We start from the raw sequence: 18,234 nt of genomic DNA, 5'->3' as shown, positions 1-18,234 counted from the left end.
AAAACTGTCTCTTTTAAGCCAAGCCCAAACTCTTGTTACTGCTGTGTAGGCATTTCATGTATTAGAGTGTGAGGCTTAAAGAAAATACAGGGTAAAAAGTCTAGGTCTTCAACAAACCCCATACTAGAATACTCTTGTACTCCAAGTTCATAGTACTGAAGTGGGAATACAAGCATTTCCTTTCTTAGGGAAAGACTTGCAGTATATCTGGCTTATCTGTTTTACCAATGCTTTGTCAGTCTTCATTTACTCTGTACTTCCAGTATCATGCATACAGATAAAGGCTGCTATCTCTTTACTGTGAAGAGACACACGCAGTCTATAAATGCCTACTACACACAGTTGTATGCCATTTTTACACACACATTTTAAATGGAAAATGTTAAGGATGCATACCATTCAAAGTAATTGTCTAAGATAGTCACATATATAACTTTAAAGCTATCTCTTTGCAAGCTACCTCATATTGTTTTTCAGTTACACAATCACACAATATCTCTCAGCTGATACAATCTTTCCTACAGCCTGTATACTGTGTGGATCCATTTTTTACACAGAAAAATGTATAGCTTGCTTTAAAATTTGCTCCCACATTATACCTGCATGAAAAAATTGGCTTATAATCAGGATCTGACAGATCTATGCGAATAGACACTTAAACACAGTGCGCCATCGAAATAAAGATCTTGCTGCCAGCTGGATTTGATAAAAAGATGGCATACCCATTACGGGTCTCTCCATTATACTTACAACAAAATGCCTTATATAAAGAAGACTTTTCATTTTTAGAGTGACTGCATGCGTTAACTCAAAAGCAAGTTCCTGCTTAGCATGAGTTTCATTCTTTCTACAAGATGTTCAATGAGAAGGCTACTTGCCACTGAGCATGTGGGAAATTTCACCTCAAGGAAACATTCTTGCAGTAGAAAGGCGATGTTCTTTTCAGACTATGTGCAGGAGATGTTCTCTAAGGAAATACCATAGAGGGAAACAGCAAGAGCTTTCATTAGCAAACAATGTCATTTGTTTCTGACATAAAAATGGCAGCATGCAGAGAGCACTGTGGCATGCATGAGGCCAAAGTAAAAAGACAACCAGCTGTGGCAGGGGATCAGATCTCAGCTGGACAAGCACAGAAGGCCAGAAGGTTTTCAGCTCCATCACGAACCCTCACCATTTACCAGGTCCATCTGCCTAATACACTTCTATGAGGTGGTGCCTCTCTGCATGTGGCAGATGACAGACCCATATGATCACGGCACATGGCGCATATCTTTCACCAACAAACTGGTTACTGCTAGTGGAAGTGCATCAGTGATCAGTTTCAATTTTTTAACTATCATTTCCCACCAAAACTTACAGGACTTCATCCCAAATGAGACCGATCCAAAATCCAGGATCAGAAGTATTTTCTTTGGGATTAGTGATGTTTAAGAAAAATCTGAACAAAAAAAATATTTTGTGTGTCAAAGGCTATTTAGACTTTGGGAAGAGGATGAATCCCCTCACACAGACATCTCTCTTTCATAAAGCATTTAAGTTAAGGTGAGATGACATGAGGTTTCAGTAACTCACTAAATATCACGCTAACACAACAGGAACTGAGCTGCTTAGATGAAAACTTCTAACTTTCAGATCATCTTTCCTTCTCCCAGGTGTGTGCAGTTAAAATTCACAGCAGAAAATCAGCTCAGCTTAGCCTCTGAGAGATGAAAAATAACACCAGCTAAGGATGAAACTACAATCTTGCTATAAAATGCAGCAGTTTCATTTCCTCCTGTGTAGATGCCCCAGTTCCCACCAGTAGGCAATTTGTGTTGCCACATTTAGCACTTTTAAAGTCCGTGAATTAGTGGTTGCCTTTAGCATGGCATAAACAAACAAACAAAAAAAAACAGATGATGATGTGAGGAGGAAAAAGCACTTACTGAGTGTTGTTTGGGATGACCTACATAAAGTAATTCTGGCTTCTCCAATAATTAGTAATAAAAACCTGACTAATCCCACGTCAATGAAACCTTTATTCTTCCCATGTTGTAAAACCTTGTAGATCTGCTATGGGGCAAATTCAGCCTTCTATGAAACAGCTGTGCTTAGGACAAAGAGAAGGATAGTGTCTGAGCAAGCCTACCTAACAAGAATTTTGCTGTAAAATATATACAATAAACTATATTATTGTTAAACAGAAGTAGTGGTTTACCTTTACTATGAATGATCAGCACAGTTAAGAATCCAAATTCCTGGCACGCATAACTTAACAGTTAGATGTATACAAAGTAAAACTTGGTGTATTCTCAGTTGCAGCTGTGAGAACTAGGTTGTTCTCAAGGTCCCCCAAACCCATTCTTAGTTGAGCTGTTTGTAGCCCTCCCTTGTGCCACAGTGCCCTGGCAGCCTGGTCTCCCAGCTTGTCCTTCCTCAGGCTGCTCCTTCTTCTGTAGCAAGTTCTATAGTGCGTTTGAAGTCAGCAGTTTCTAGCCCTATGGTGCTTGTTCAAATAATTTGCCAGCACCTACAGGTACCCATCACTTCTTTCCTCTTACTGTCCCTGGTACTTCCTCTCAGAACTTCTATCTACAGTAAATTTTCTCTTTAAGCCTTTCATAGAATCCCAAAATCCCCAGATGGCTCAGATGAGAAGAAATCTTAAAGTCCATCCAGCTCCATCCCCTGCTGTGGGCAGGGCTGCCACCCACTGGCTCAGGCTGCCCAGGGCCCCATCCATCCTGGTCTTAAACACCTCAGGGATGGGCACCCACAGCTTCTCTGGGCAGCCTGTGCCAGTGTCTCACAAAAGGATCCTCTGAGCTGGATTTTAACCTTCTACATGTGAAAGTGAATTTTTTTTCTCCTCCATATTGCCTGGACAGCAGTGAGGTTAATGGATCTCTCTCAGAACAGACATCATGCTGGTTCCTGCTCTTAGCTCTACTGAGCGGTCAAAACTGGCTCTGAGAATTCCGAAAGAAACACAGAAAATACACATCTTCATCCTGGTCCCCCACTTGCAGCAAACTGCACTGTTCTGTGGCACTGGCAAATTCATAATCTGATCAGACATATCTATGCACGTTCCAAAGAAGTCTCCAGAGACCTTAGCCCCCTACTTAGCAAACAAAGCACGACTGAGAATGTGTATATCATAGGGGGATTTTTCAGCCCTATAATTCGCATAAATTTTCACCAGCCTGGCATAAGGCATATTCTTGGCCCCAAGTTCACTCTTACTAAATGTCAGTTCTTTCTCTGAGCTATGGAGTAGTTCCATGAAGAAGTCATCTGAACTTGCACTGTGGGCAACCCCAAGAGCTTCTCCCTGTGCTTCACTTTAATAATTGAGAGAGAAGGAAAAGGAAGGCATACAAGCATGTCAAAAAGAAACACAGTTCATAATTTCTCCATCTAGCAATACTGTAAGCAGCTGAAAGCAGTGTAACGAGAAGTTTCAGGCAGCTAGAAGGATGTGCTACCAGCTCAGCATTTAATAATAATAACAGTTTTAATAATAGAAACAACACAGCTGGGCAAGTTAGGATTTCTTGTCAAAACTGCCATAAACCACCTGTCATTACTAGAGAAAGGCTACAACATGACAAAATAGTACCTTTATATGCCAGTCCTACAAATGATGCAGAGGGTTGAAATCCTGCAGGAACAAAGGGTACTCACAGCATCAGTATGATTTTAAGTTCAGCTCCCTGTTACTGTCTTGGAAGCTCCCTTTGCATGCCCTTCTTAGACCTTCAGAAATTGCTAAATTTATTAGTTGAATGTAAATTATGTGGCACACAGTAGAGTTTAAACTACGTAGCACATCAATCTCCTGCTCTTCTGTTGGATATTACTAGATGACATGCAGAGCCATTTGCTACTGTTAAGAATCAGTGGTTTCACACAAAAGAGTGAATAAGTTAAAAGACATTTAGGAAGTAATGATAGACCTAAGCAAGTGTTTTCAGGGAGAACAAGAATTTTTATACTGTTCCTTTGTGTTGGAAAAATGAAAAAGTAGAGGAAATCTGAAGCAATTTTTTTTCTTTTTTTTTTTCAAGTCTTCTCTAGGGGTAATATACTCTTTTTCTCCAAAATTGAGTGAAATCAGTTATAAGGCTCACACTGATCTTGTTCTACGTTTTGAATCAGGACCAAGGCTTCAGTAATGGGGGACACCTCATTCAACCTTCAGATTTAATGCTGTGGCAGAAGCACCTGGTGAGAAGCTGTCTGCAGGAAACAAGTTTTATGAGAATGTTAAAGGTTGAGTGTGTGCGCGTGTGCTAAAAATCAGGCATACAGTATGTATCTTATAGCACAACTACAGAGATAGTAGTTGATCTCACTGAAGTATTTTAGATGCTGCAGCAGGTTCTATAGAATGAAATGCTGTGCTTTACAATTAAAAGCCAATAGAAAACATTTAATTTAGAGGGCTTGCCTAAAATCTGCTCCCTCGCATCGAAGTAAAAAAGGACTAAGAAGGGGAAATAGCATGGAAGAAGCTGGACGGAAAGGCAAGGACCCTCTTTAAAGGGCGCTGGAGTAATGCGCAGTGTTTACAGGAGGATTTGGTTCATAATCTGAATTTCACATTTGAATTTCCCATCCAGAATCCGCATGCAAGGCAAAGAGGTGAATGTAATATCAGTTTGCAGAGAAGATCCAGCTCTGTGTAATCCCATGTTAGCACATACTGAAAGAAGGGGATTCACAACGATGCTCTGCAGTGAGGAGCATGTGCCAGGCCCCTGTCTGCAGTCTTGCAACACACAGTGCCTTTCAGCTTCAGTATTCCAATGAAAGGATAAATTATGTATGTACACATAGACATATATATGACTCTTTTTATATAAACAGAAAAATGACCCTACTGTCTCTCCATTTTTCAATTTGTACTTCTCTGCCTCCAATATTTCATTTTCAAATTTCTATCTGTCCTGTTCATTCCTATTTGTAACTTTTTGGAACCTACTAACAGTGCAGCCTGGTGCAGCTGAAGATCAACACCTGATGAGATCAGTCCTGTGCAGTACAGGATCCAAAGACTGACTTCAGACATCTAAAAATTCACTGTGTGATACTATACTTCCTTAGCAAACATTGAAAATAAATGAAAGAAAAAAAATGTACTAATCTATACTAATACATACAGACATGCATCTACAAGCATACATGCATGCACAGAGCCAGGGAAAGATTGACAGATAAATGTAATGTCTGATTACCTTTTCAACTAAGACCCCTTTACATCTCCCTTACATTGTAAAGAGTCTTTAAAAAGGGAAGATACATAATTTACATTCATTTTAAGGCTGTCTCAGTACTGATGAGAAGCGTAAAGGGGCCTTAGAGTTACATGTAAAGGGCCTTAGAGCATCAGAATCAGCCCAGTGGTACCCACTGTCACGTTTCTTTTTACATTTTCCAGATATCTGCATTACAAATGAGATTCCTTAATTACAGGTTGCACTCTAAATAAAACATCATTACAAATATTAAACTGCAGAGCTGCAATGGCTGGCATATTGGAACAAGACCTTAAGGGTACATTCTGCCACAGCCAGATTCTGAGTGACAGCCTCCTAACAAGCCACTGCCTCTTCCACAGCAGGGCTTGGTGCATTTAGTGCTTAAGTAATTCTCTTTGATTATAATACTGGCAGAGCTATTCCAGAGTCTTGACCACTGGTCCACAGTGCAGAGAAGCATAGTCAAAAGAAGGAACAACTTTTCATAGGATTGTAGAATGCCTTGGGTTGGAAGGGACCTTAATGATCATTGACTTCCAGCCCTCAATGCTTGCACTTATACAATGCAGACACAATAAAGCCCAGTTGTGTTTCGTATTTTTTTCTTTGAGGTTGATAGCTTCAGCTTGGAGAAGAAAGAAAAAAATGACAGCTGTAACATAAATAACAATTCCTACCTTATTAACATCTGTTTTTGCAAATTACAGTCTTTTTTTGTCAAAGATGTTCTTAGGAATCCTAACCTTACATCTGCATCTCGTCAGGCTAAAAGTCCACCTAGCCCACAATCCCGTCTCTAGCCACGCTGCCTTGAGAGGAGTGTAAAAGCAATGTGAGTGTACTGCGATGCTTTCTCAGAACACACCTCCAGTCCTGCACTTGGGCTTAAGGATTTCCTGCATCGAAGCCTAAAACAGCTCCTGACTGATTTTGTTTCCACAAAGAGTCACTTTTTGAACACAGGTGTATTTTTAGCAACATCACTTCTTGTTCAAAGCTTCATTACATCTTGGGTGAAATGCCTTGCTTTGTTTTGAACCTGCTACTTGGTATTTTCACTTCATGTCCCCTAGTCCTTGTTCCAGGAGGAATGACAAACAGTGGCTCCCTTCTCACCTTACAAGATGCTCTGTGTCTGAATGCTGTCCTGCAATACATCATGGGAATGTGCTGTATTTTAATAGGACACCTGTGACACTGTGTGTGCTACAGCAGAGTGAGAAAGGTTTTCATGATAATCCTGTTCTTAGGGACCATAACATCAAAACCAAGATTTTCTTTTTGTATTCTACAATTAAAAGGAAATTGACAAGTTTTGAGCTGGACTTACATCAAGGGCAACTGATTAAAAGCAATGTATTCTCCTAAGTGACTATTCTTAAGCTATTCGAAGTTAGATATTTTTTATATCTCATTGTTTTGATAGAAGGCTGTTAACTTTTTGGTGTCTCTTGGCAAGTTAAGACTCATTTATTTTTGTATGTCTAGCTCAATCTTTTCCAGCATCTTCTTTTTTTTTTAAAGTTTATAAATGGAAGAATGAAATACGTTTCCCACTCAGACAGAAGCCATACCATGCACCATATTGCACTCTACTTGTCGAATAAGAAACAGGATTGAAGAGTTAGTCATTTCCAGTGTCTGTCAACCAGACAGAGGTTCAGTAAAATAAATCTTTTAAACTTTCACAATAACCATTTCCAGCAGTAAGAACTTGCTTTCAGGGTGCATTGCTCCCCAACAACTTGTCATCTGGAATGAAGTGGAAGCAGGGGTGGGTGGCCTAGAAAGGGGATTGTTTAGTCTGGAGATTGTTTAGTCTGGAGAAAAGGAGGCTCAGAGGAGACCTTATTGCACTCTACCACTTCCTGAAGGGGGGTTGTGGTGAGGAGGGGGTGGGCCTCTTCTCCCTGATAAATAACGACAGGACGAGAGGGAATGGCCAGAAGTTGCGCCGGGGAAGACTTAGATTAGACCTGAGGAAACATTTTTTCTCTGAAAGAGTGGTCAGGCACTGGAATGGCCTGCCTAGGGAGGTGGTTGAGGCACCATCCCTAGCGCTGTTCAAGAAGCGTTTAGATGAGGTGCCAAGGGATTTGATTTAGTAGTTCAGTGGGTAGGGATGGTGATAAGAGGATGGTTGGACTAGATGATCTTGTAGGTCCTTTCCAACCTAATGAACCTATGAACCTATAAAGAATATAGGGATACTGTCTGGACATGCAGAGCTGGGATCAGGAAAGCCAAGGTGCAGATGGAAATAAACTTGGTGAAGGATGTGAAAAATAACAAGGGACTCTATAGATATATTGGCCAGAAGAGACAGACCAAGGACTGTGAACTCCCCCAGCTAAGTGAGAAGAGAGAACTGGCTACAACACACATAGAAAATGCTAAGGTACACAGTGAGTTCTTTGCCTCGGTCTTCAGCGGAAGTCACGCTTCCCGTATCTCTCATGCATCTGAATCTCTAGGCCGGGGTCAGGAGAGCAGAATACCTTCCTCTGTAAGAGTGGAGGAAGTCTGAGACCACCTCATGAGACTGAGTGTATACAACTCTGTGAGTCTGGATGACACGCATCTCCAGGGTCCTGAGGAAGATGGCTGATGTGGTTGCCAAACCGCTTTCCACTGTATCAGTCCTGGCTCTCAGGTTAAGTCCCTGGTAACTGGAAAAAGGTAAACATCACTCCCATTTTCTAAAAAAGGAGAAAGGAAAACCCAGGGAACTAGAGGCCAGTGAGCCTTGTGTCTACGCTTGGGAAGGTCATGAAACAGATCCTCTTGGAAGAGATGTTAAGGCACAAGGGAGATGAGGAGGTGATCCAAGAAAGCCAGCATAGCTTCACCAAGGGCATATTGTGCCTCACTAATATGGCAGCCATCTATGATGGCACTGGTGGACAAAGGAAGGGCAACTGATGTCATCTACCTGGACTTGTGCAAGGTCTTTCATAAGGTCCAGCAGCACATCCTTATCTCTAAATTGGAGAGATATGGGTTCATAAGGGTGGACTATTCAGTGGATAAGAATTGGTTAGATGGTTGCAGCCAGAGGGCTGTGCTCAAAGGCTCTATGTCCAGGTGGAGGCCAGTGGTGTCTCTCAGGGATCCACCTTGGGAACAATGCTCTTACACATCTTTATCAAAGGGTTGAGGGTCCTGGTGGATAAAAAGCTGGACATGTCCCATTAGTATGCATTTGCAGCCTAGAAGGCCAACAGTACCCTAGGCTCCATCAAAGAGAGGGGTGGCCAGGAAGGAGAGGAAGGTGGTTGTCCCTCTGTACTTTGCCCTCATGAGGCCCCATCTGGAGAACTGTTTCCTGGCCTGGGGCCCCCAATACAAGAAAGATGCAGCGCTGTTGGAAATGGTCCAGAGGAGGGCCATGAAGACTATCAGAAGTGCTGGAGCACCTATCCTATGATGAAGGGCTGAAGGAGCTGGGCTTGTTCATCCTGGAGAAGAGTAGATTCTGGGTACTTGATGGAAGATTATAAGCAGGAGGGGAATTGACATTTTAAACAGAAAGCAACAGGGCAAGGGGGAATGGCAGTAAACTAAAAGAGGGGAAATTAGGTTAGATATTAGGAACTAATTCTTTACTCAGAGGGTGATGAGTCACTGGCACAGGTTGCTCAGAGAAGCTGTGGCTGCTGCATTCCTGGAGGTGTTCAAGATCAGGTTGGATGAGGCCCTGGCCAGCCTGAACTGGTGACTGGCAGCCCTGTCCACGGCAGTGGGTTGGAACTGGATGGACTTTAAGGGCCCTTCCAACACAAGCTGTTTTATGATTCTATGTTTAAGGACTTACAGTGCTCTGGAAAATACAGCAACAAGACTATGGCTGAATTCCTGCTCTTCAAAGACAATTGCAAATTCAGAATAATTTTAACCTGCATACTTAAAACCTGATGAAGATGTGCTCTGCATTATTGTCTTTGTTTTAAACCTCTCACTCCCCTTTTCCAACCCTCTACTCCATCTATTGTATCCTGATGTCTCTGGCCATCAGCCTCTTATTAGCCTTTTATTACATTCAGTTCACTCGATTCTCTAAAAGCCTCTCACTCTAGCAGAGGATTTTCTTTCTCCATGTGTTTTCACTCTTGCTGTGCACTTTCTCTCTTTTGTCTCTGCTTCAGTTTCCTTGAGTTAATGTTTATCTCCAGTTTTTCATCATTTCCCCACCTCCTTCAGAAGACTGTGGGAAGGCTGAATAAATATCTGGGAAGCCATGCCTTGGGCTAAAACAGATCTATCCCATCTCTGAGTGCTACAGTCAGAAAACTAGGGGTGGCATGTCCTGTGGTCACAGGCAAAATGGAGCCTCGGTAATGCTACTGATCACTAATTATCTCTGAACTGCTAATGCCTACATGATACTGACTTTGCTTTACTGATTTTTGTATGGAGAATTTTTTACATTTTGGATAATTACGTATTTTATTTCCTTTAAGATAACAGAAAATGATACAGGTTTCTTTGTATTTCCTTTCAGGCTATGTAGTCAAAATTGATACTTGGTCTAGAAACCTCCACAGACCACATTATACACAAGAAGTTCTTATACATCTCACGTGTAAGTGTTTCAAATAACAGTTTTTTACACTGGAACTATATGTACTAGGGCACACACATACTTAAGAACATCTGTATGTAAACATCCTTGATTTCAACCATTTTCAAAGGATTTGTTTCATCTGAAAGGTTCTGATTGCAAATTTTATGCAGATACACATAAGTGCTGCTGTGCTTTGTTAGAATTGGGGCAGAGAGAGCCCACTCAGTCTGACTATGTGTACCTTGAAATATTAACTCATTCTACAGTTTACAGTATGGCAAAAACTCATAGACCTAACCCAGCAGTCTTGATATTTTCATTTCCTCTTCATTATTTGTGCGTTAGTATCTACTAGCCAAAGTCAACATTGTCTTATGCTGAACAAACACACAGCAAGAAACAATCATTTCTCTTGGAAAGTTTTAGGTCTAAGGGTGAGATCTGCAGAATTGCCTAATGGAATTAAGAGCCCAAATCCTCATTTTCAATTTGCGAACTTACCTTCGATGGGGATTTTTAAAAAGGAAGGCATCCAAAAATACCACCAAAACAAAAAAAGTGGAAAAGCGAGATTAATATGAGTTTTATGGGGAAGAGACTGAGGCACAGAGAGATTGAATGATTTGCACAGTGTAACTCTTGGCATCTGGGCACTGACCTCAATTCTCCTAAGTCCCTACCTACACAGGCAGTTCTCCAGGTTTTCATGTCGGCTGTGCTATGTATGAAACTCCCTTTACAACCTTCAAGCCTTCAACGTGCCACTTACGTTTTCACTGTTAACATCTGCCTCGCTGGGGCAGCCAAAGAGTTCCCGTCTGAGCAAGTTCCCGTCATATTCCAGGAATGTTAGGTAGAGGTTGCGGAAAAACTCCACATGCTTGTTCTTCACTCGCAGCTTCTTTGGCGAGTTCCAGTGAATCACCTCAGAAGGAAAAAGAGAAAACACATCCTGCTGTTAGAACACAAACCGGCTTTGCCCATGATTTTTGTGTGTGTTTAGTTTAGAGCCTACTTAAAACCAAAGAACAACCCCAAAACTATGTCACAGAATCACAGAATCATTAAGGTTGGAAAGACCACTAACACCATCTAGTCCAACCATCTAGTCATGCTTGTTACTGGTCTGGACCCTGTCCCTCAGTGCCACATTCACATTTCTTGAACACCTCCAGGGACTGAGACTCCATCATCTCCTTGGGCAGTCTGTGCCAGTGAAGTACCACTCTTTCTAAGAAGAAATTGTTCCTGATATCTAAACTGAACATTCCCTGACACAATTTGAGGCCGTTACTTCTTGTCTACCACTGTAATCTGTGAGAAAAGGCCAACCCTCACCTTGCTACAAGCTCCTTTCAGGTGATTGTGGAGAGTAATAAAAGTCTCCCCCGAGCCACCCCTTCACCAAACTGAAAAATCCCAGTTCCCTTGGCCGCAATGTTTTTTCAACATGAAGGCTTTACCACATTTTGATGATACTCTTTTCAACTTCTCCATAGGATAACTTGCACAAATGAGCTGGGGTACAGCTGTAGGTTGTGAGGCATCATGGCAGGAATGCTGCCACAGGTCTACCACAGACCTGACAGGTGAGGGACTCTTTGAACCAGGATACGTGAATGTTGACATTAAATATTAATCTTAGAGTTCCATATGACTGATTGATTCACTGTTTCAGGCCACGTAAGCTCTTCTGTCATTAGGTACCAAATAGAAAAAGCCTCAGATGAATTCCTGCATGCATGTACACCCTTCAAAAAGGACGGAATCTAATCTGATTTCCTTCTCACCACTGCTTCATTTAAACAAGACTGATCTCAGTTGCATCATATAATATAGTGGTGCAGTACAATGCTTCACCCTTGGAATTCCTATTTCCAGCATGTATTTAAGCTCTTTTAATGGGAGATGACACTCACACTGGCCTAGTTTTAACTCCAATGCTGACATAAAGAGTCTAATTCTCATTTACAACCAGGTGACTTTGCAGCATGCTCTGACAGTGTGAACAAGAATGGGGCCCTAAGGAAAAACTATGAAGAAGCCAATAGTACCTTGAAGGAATGATTTCATTTTATAAAGGACGTATTTTAGCCATAAGGAAAAACAAAACAGAACAAAACAAAACAAAAACCGAAACACACACAAAAAAACAAGCAAGTGCTTTGTATTCAGTTTTATTCTTATGACTTTTAAAAAGATTAAAAAAACCCATCTCCCTTGGGAACATTTCCAAGCGAGGAGTTCTGGAGGTTCTCTGAATGCATTAAGTTAATTGCATGGAGGCACTGCATCACTCACACAGCCACAGTACTGTGGGGTGGTCAGCTCTGCTCTGTGCATTGCAGCTGTGGGAGACTGCAGGCACAGAAGCACAAAGCAGCCCCGAGCAGGTGAGCATGCTCCCCTCAGTGTCAGCAAAACACCTCTGCAGGAGCAGGGAGTCCTCATAAAGCACTCTCTCTGCTTCTGAATGAATGATCTGCAGGAGGAAAGAACAGGACATTGCTTGAATTCTGGGTGCACTAACTTCATCAAATAAGACAGCCTCTCTACTGAGTATTTGTAACACAAAGAAAACCAGCTCACAGCACTCTCTTCTACATAGCCAACGGAAATGAAAATTCTTCCCAATCCCTCCTAGGATTTCACTACTGAAGCTACTAGGAAGCAGTACATACAATAAGAGAAAGGAAACAACAGGGGAACAAAACTGTTTCAGTAAAGAGGCAAATCACTCTTTTCTGCTATAGGAACATTTAAATCAAGAACATGATAGTAGAATCATAGAAAAATTAAGGTTGGAAAAGACCTCTAAGATAATCTAGTCCAACCATCCATCTACCACCAATGCATCAACACTGTAAATTTGGACAAAATATATTTGGTATCAGTATTTTTGTCAGGTAATAATACATTCTTTGCTACTTTTACATTTGTACATACATTCAAAATTGTACCTTAATTGTCAACTATTCCGCTGCATCGCTTGCAGAAAATACAGAACAATACAGAAACAGAAGAAGCTTTAGACAGTATGGCTGGGATAAGGCATAAACTCATGGTGTCAGATGTTCAAAACATCTCTTCTTTGAAAATAACTTCAAATATTTCACCTGTTGCATTTAAATGCAGCAAAACGCATAGAATGTATGTAAAAAATCTCAGTGACTGAATCCTACCTCAGGGAAACAGGCAAATGTAAGCACAGGACTGAAGGAACCTAAAGGGCTGCTACACAGTTTTACACGGTATTAGGATGCACTTTTTCAAGCAGACATTGAATGGAAATTGTCAGTCTGCTGGTAACTTGCACTTCTTCAGGAGTGGATCAAATAACACTGAAAAGATGGAAAATGGAATAGAAAAGCTTGATAAGAAAATCTTTGGTGTATTCTCTCTTTTAAACTTACAGTTCATAGGAGTTTTCTTCGAGATGTTTTCATGAGCAACCTATAGCCCTGTTGAGCTCTCTGATAACTCCCATCAGGGATTGAGAGCACAGAAAGAGCTAATGATGATAAACTCAGAAACTACATAGGTCACTCCAAAAGTAACACCTGTTTATTTCTATGGAAACTACAACAGACACAAAAAGCACAATAGCACTATTTGATAGAACAAATTCTCAGTTACAAAACACTAGTTTTCAACATAGTCACCACCATTAGCTATGCATTTTCACCAGCAATGAACAAGAGCCTGCACGCCTTGCATGTAACAACCTGCACCACTGAAGGTGACCCACTGTTGCTGTCACCACTGTTGAAATGCACCACTCACCCCCAACGTGCTCTCATCCAAAGTTTGATCTCCATAAACATTCAGCAAGCGCTGATGAATGTCAGTGGGTGACATTTTTTCTGCATTGAGGAATTCAGTGATACAACTTTACTCCATACACACTTCCCTGTCAGACACCCCTGTCAGACTGCCCCTCTGCTGCCATCTGTCATGTGGCAACAACAATGTAAAGGGATACTGGTGGGAAGGTTCAACTTCTACTGCCATAGCACCAACATCCACCTCAGGAACCATGGGCCAACAGCAAAACAAAGGAGGGATTGCTTTTGGAGCAGCCCTCATATCCTGGGACAGGCTCCCCAGTGCTGCATACATTTCCCATCACTACATGTCATGTCAAATCATAGCCAAGTTCCGGTGTTGACGCCTCTACCAAGTTGTGTGGGGGATGATGTCAAAGCACAACAATCACAGTTGTCAGTGCAGAGTCTGCTTGCTGCTCTGCTTCCAAGTATGTTGCGTGTTCAAAATCTGCTAAGTGTCAGGGGCCTAGCTGGTGGCTCAGATCTGATCAGATGTGAAAAGTGTCAGGATGTCGCATGTGTACAGACGTCAGGGGAGCTTGGAGTGAACTGAAGAAAGCTGAATGGAGCTGATGACTGCCCAGAAAAGCAGATTTTTTAATCAAGGAAGACAGAACATGTCAATGCAGCTAAAGAACATGAAGGAACTATGCAACCATCTGGATGACCTGAGGTAGGAAAACCAAAAAACAGGTTTAGTGAAAGAGCAGGCTGCTACTCAAACATAACCTGATTAGGGAAGTATTATGTCTTATATGAAAGCACGAAAAAGAACAGTAGGTTTCAGAAGGTAACAAGACTCTTAACTATTGATATATAACAATACATTCGGAGACATTTTTTTTTTTTTTTTTTTTGCTGTCAGCTCACAAAATAACCTTGAGCTCTGTCTGTAGCTGTCAGATTTGGTCTACCGTACAACCAGCCACACACAAGTTATACAGGCCAAGACAGCCTTGGATGGGCTGTCACAGGCATCGGTGACATGATGAAGACAACAGCCTGCTCAGGTAAAGCTCAGGTTGTTATGTTATAAACTTTATAGCAGCAAACAGTGAATTGATTGAAGAAAAAAAATCAGTTTGAAAGAGACTACAGGGAAATCAGAAGAAAAAGAATCGAACTCGGAATCCACTTTATCTGCAGACTGAGTGCTATCTCAACATTAAAAAGAGAAAAGCGCATCTAGAAACTAAAAATCTCATTACTACAACATCCCCTTTCTAAGACCAAATAGCACAGTAATACTGCATTTATTTCTTCTGCTTTCTCTCTTAGTTTCTAAGCTATTTCAAAGCTCTGTTGGCTTACAGAGGAAATTGCACCTGAAACACATGAAATACCAGTGCCGTTATCTGGGTGGACAACTCAAGAACTGCACTAGCCTTCAGGCTGTCTCATGCATCCTTCCTACTCTGATCAAGGCCCCTGGAGACTAAGAAAAATACACTCTTTAATCTTCATTTAGCTATTTAAGTACTGAGAGATCAGAACTTAAAGTTCCAGTTCTATTTAACACTTGGTTAGTTGTCATTGAGCAGCTTGGTACTACCTAAATTTCCATTCATATCATTCCAGTTAATAAACAACCAGTCATTGATTTCACTCAGCCAGACTCTGGAATACTTCCATCTTTTTGTTACCTAGTGAAAAACACAATGCTGAACTGGTAGTCACCAGGTTCTGACTCAAAGTGCTCAAATGATGATGCAGTTGGTGCCTCATAGGCTGCCAGTGGGATCTGAGATGGAAAGTAACCGAGGGCGATATGTGCAGGTAGAGTATAGGAGAAAGCTCTAAGGTCAGTCACCTGCACTGAAATACACTGAAAAAAGAAGCCCCAGCAAACTTCCTTACTCTCCAGACACACAGATATTAAACTTTTCAAATCTGATGTTCAAACCACTAAACCATAAGCCTCAATACAACAGTATTTCTCTACATTCTTTATCCATTTTTCCTTCCTAGCATCTTCTATCTACAAAAGCAATATTTGGTCAGATTTTTCCTTAAGCACAATACCTTCCTTTTTTTTTTTTTTTTACCCAAAGACAAAACTTGATACTCTACTTTAGCTCTTAGAACATCAAAGAATACGTGATATCCTTCACTGCCCTTCCCTGTGGCTCTGTACCTACCTTCCAGGCTGAAGGGGGAAAAGTAAGAATAAATTAAGCTAAATTCAAGCCTGAAGAGGTTAATTTTTGAGAAGTGCTGATCAGATATTAATTAAGCCCATAAGCACACTGCTATTTAGGTAAATAAGTAAAAGTGATTTCTGTAGACACATGGCTTTCCTGCTCAAAATCTAGATTCCCTTTTTTAGGCAGCCAGACAGTTCTCACTGAAATCAACAGAAGTTAAGTGATAAGCAATTCTGCGTAGTACAGCCACTTATATATGTCACTGTAATATTGTCTCAACAGGTTTTTGTTTCAGGTATACACTGCTGGAAAGTTTTGTTTGAATGTGCCCCAAGTCACACTGCCAAAAAGCACTACCTATTAAATGGATGCCTGCAGTACCGATGTCTATGCTTTTATCAGAAATGAGCATTTTATTAAAAAAAAACAAAACACCTACAAAAACAAAACAAAACAAAACAAAAAAAACCAATAAAACAACAACATAATACTTCCAGAAAGGGTCAAATGCTTCACAGAAATGCCATCCAAATGAGCTCCAAAGCGATATATCCAAAGTACAGAAGTAGAGACTCATTTTGAGCAGCAATCCAGAGGTGTGGGCACTGCTTTCAGGTGTGGGATTCAAATCCCTGTCCTGCCTGATCTGCTCTCCATTGTCCCAGGGATTACTTTATGCCTCCTGGCATCCTGCCTAAGGTGCCCCTGCATTATAGTTTTCAGAATTCTCAGTTTGTCCTCAAAGGGTTTGCAGTTCTCCCTCCATCCCCTACAATGATGCTTAACAAGAGGCCTCCTGCCTGCAGCAACAACTTAAACATACTTCCACAATATGTCAGTGCTCCTTAAGTTTGGCAAAGCAGAATCACCTTACTGACTACAGTGTTCATTCAAGGGATGGGTGTTTACCCCTCTTGTCCTTTTGCTCCTCTCAGTGTAGCTCTTCCCTGGCTGGCATTTAAAGGTGCAAGGCAGCAGAATGCCAGAGCTGCTGCAGATCAGTGCTGAGGTGCTTGGACAGCACCGGGGGTGGCTCAGGGACTGGAACATAGGGAAGTGCAATAGGTCATGTTTGAGGCAGATCAGAAATGATGTATTTGGGTTACGGACAAGAAGCTGTGTAAAGTTTTGTAGGCAGCCTCATAAAGTTGCTCTAGCACAGCAGACATACTCGGGAAAGGCACTGTAAATAACATGAAATAATTTCAGAGAACGAATTTATGAGGTTAATTTTATATCTACCTGCTAATTTGGTATCAATTGTGTTTAAAGCTGTCTTCAAGAGCAATCAACAGGATTTAAAGCACTTACCTATCTTGTGGGGAGTAAATGCTAATAATTTGATATACTCCCAGCCTTCAATTTTTGTGATTGTGAATTACCCCATTCTGTGTGTGGGTATCTGCATCTGTATCCTTGACAACCAGACTTGATGACTGACTCATTCAGTGAGGTCATGATTCATTGTCAGAGGCATCACAATTCATTATCATCTTTCATAGGATTTTTCTTGCCATTTGGTTTGTGCCAAATCACAGTAATTGAGATTTCCTTACAGACAGGAAAAAAACTATTAATCAAAAAGGAAAGCAAACACAGGCCAATCCAGAGAAAGTAATACATAAATGAAACTCAGTTCCGGACAGATCACTGCTGTCCAGCAGCACATGTGTTTGTCCACTGGCACTGTGGGCTACTGCGGGCCAAGTGAGGAGCTGAGAAAAATGAGGTAAGACAGACAGTGGATGCCTGCACATATCTTTTAGCCAGTTTCAACAGCAGCTCTGAAGTGTAACAAATGCCATGCAAAATCAAACATCTCTGACCTTCAGAGACTGCAGCTGGCTTGCATGGCAAGAAGAATTAAAAGGAATCTGCCTCCTCTTAACTTGCTCTTGTTTTCTATTCATACAATCACAGAATGACTTGGGTTGGAAGGGCCCCCAAAGATCACCTAGTTCCAAACCCCTAGTGTGGGCAGGGTTGCCACACACTGAAGCAAAGCATCTCCAAACAGGTGCCCCCAGAGTGAAGAAAGGAACATTTCTGAATACAGAATTGCTGGGTTTTTTTTTACAGAATTTGTGGTTCTTTATGTGACAGACAGCAGTACAAAACCCACAAATGTTAGCCTGTTTGTATACAGCTCGTCATCTAGCACTACAGTGTGACAAAGGAGGTAAGTAAGCATTTAGACAAACAAAAATACTAAAGTGGTCTTATTTTAATGTTGCTTTAGATGGATTTAAAATCAGTCATTGCTAACAATGCAAAACTTGATTAGTAATTTCTGTTCCTCTTATGCCTCCTGTGAAAGATTTCCATATGCAAGTCTGCCCAGATTTGTATATGCTGCCAAGCTGCAGCAAGAAAGTAGAGTTCAGCAATAGTCAAGAATCTGATCTTCTCTAGCATAAGAGAATTTTTAAAAAATTGTTAAAATTGATAGAAAT

At 41.2% G+C, this 18,234-nt stretch overlaps 1 protein-coding gene across 1 annotated transcript in view; it reads right to left on the bottom strand.

Annotated features, from left to right (window-relative positions):
* Positions 1–18,234, bottom strand: part of LARGE1 (LARGE xylosyl- and glucuronyltransferase 1) — a 279,675-nt gene that overhangs the window by 27,669 nt on the left and 233,772 nt on the right. Inside the window, exon 10 of the mRNA XM_065743076.1 lies at positions 10,580–10,735. Coding sequence (XP_065599148.1) covers positions 10,580–10,735 — 156 coding nt within the window. The remainder of the gene's footprint in view (positions 1–10,579; positions 10,736–18,234) is intronic.

Source organism: Cyrtonyx montezumae, unplaced genomic scaffold, assembly GCF_038088225.1.
Source record: "Cyrtonyx montezumae isolate F1298 unplaced genomic scaffold, pur_monq_1.0 scaffold_3, whole genome shotgun sequence".
Taxonomy (NCBI): Eukaryota; Metazoa; Chordata; class Aves; order Galliformes; family Odontophoridae; genus Cyrtonyx; species Cyrtonyx montezumae.
Note: the sequence above shows the minus strand (reverse complement) of the source record. Positions and strands in the feature narration are given on the sequence as shown.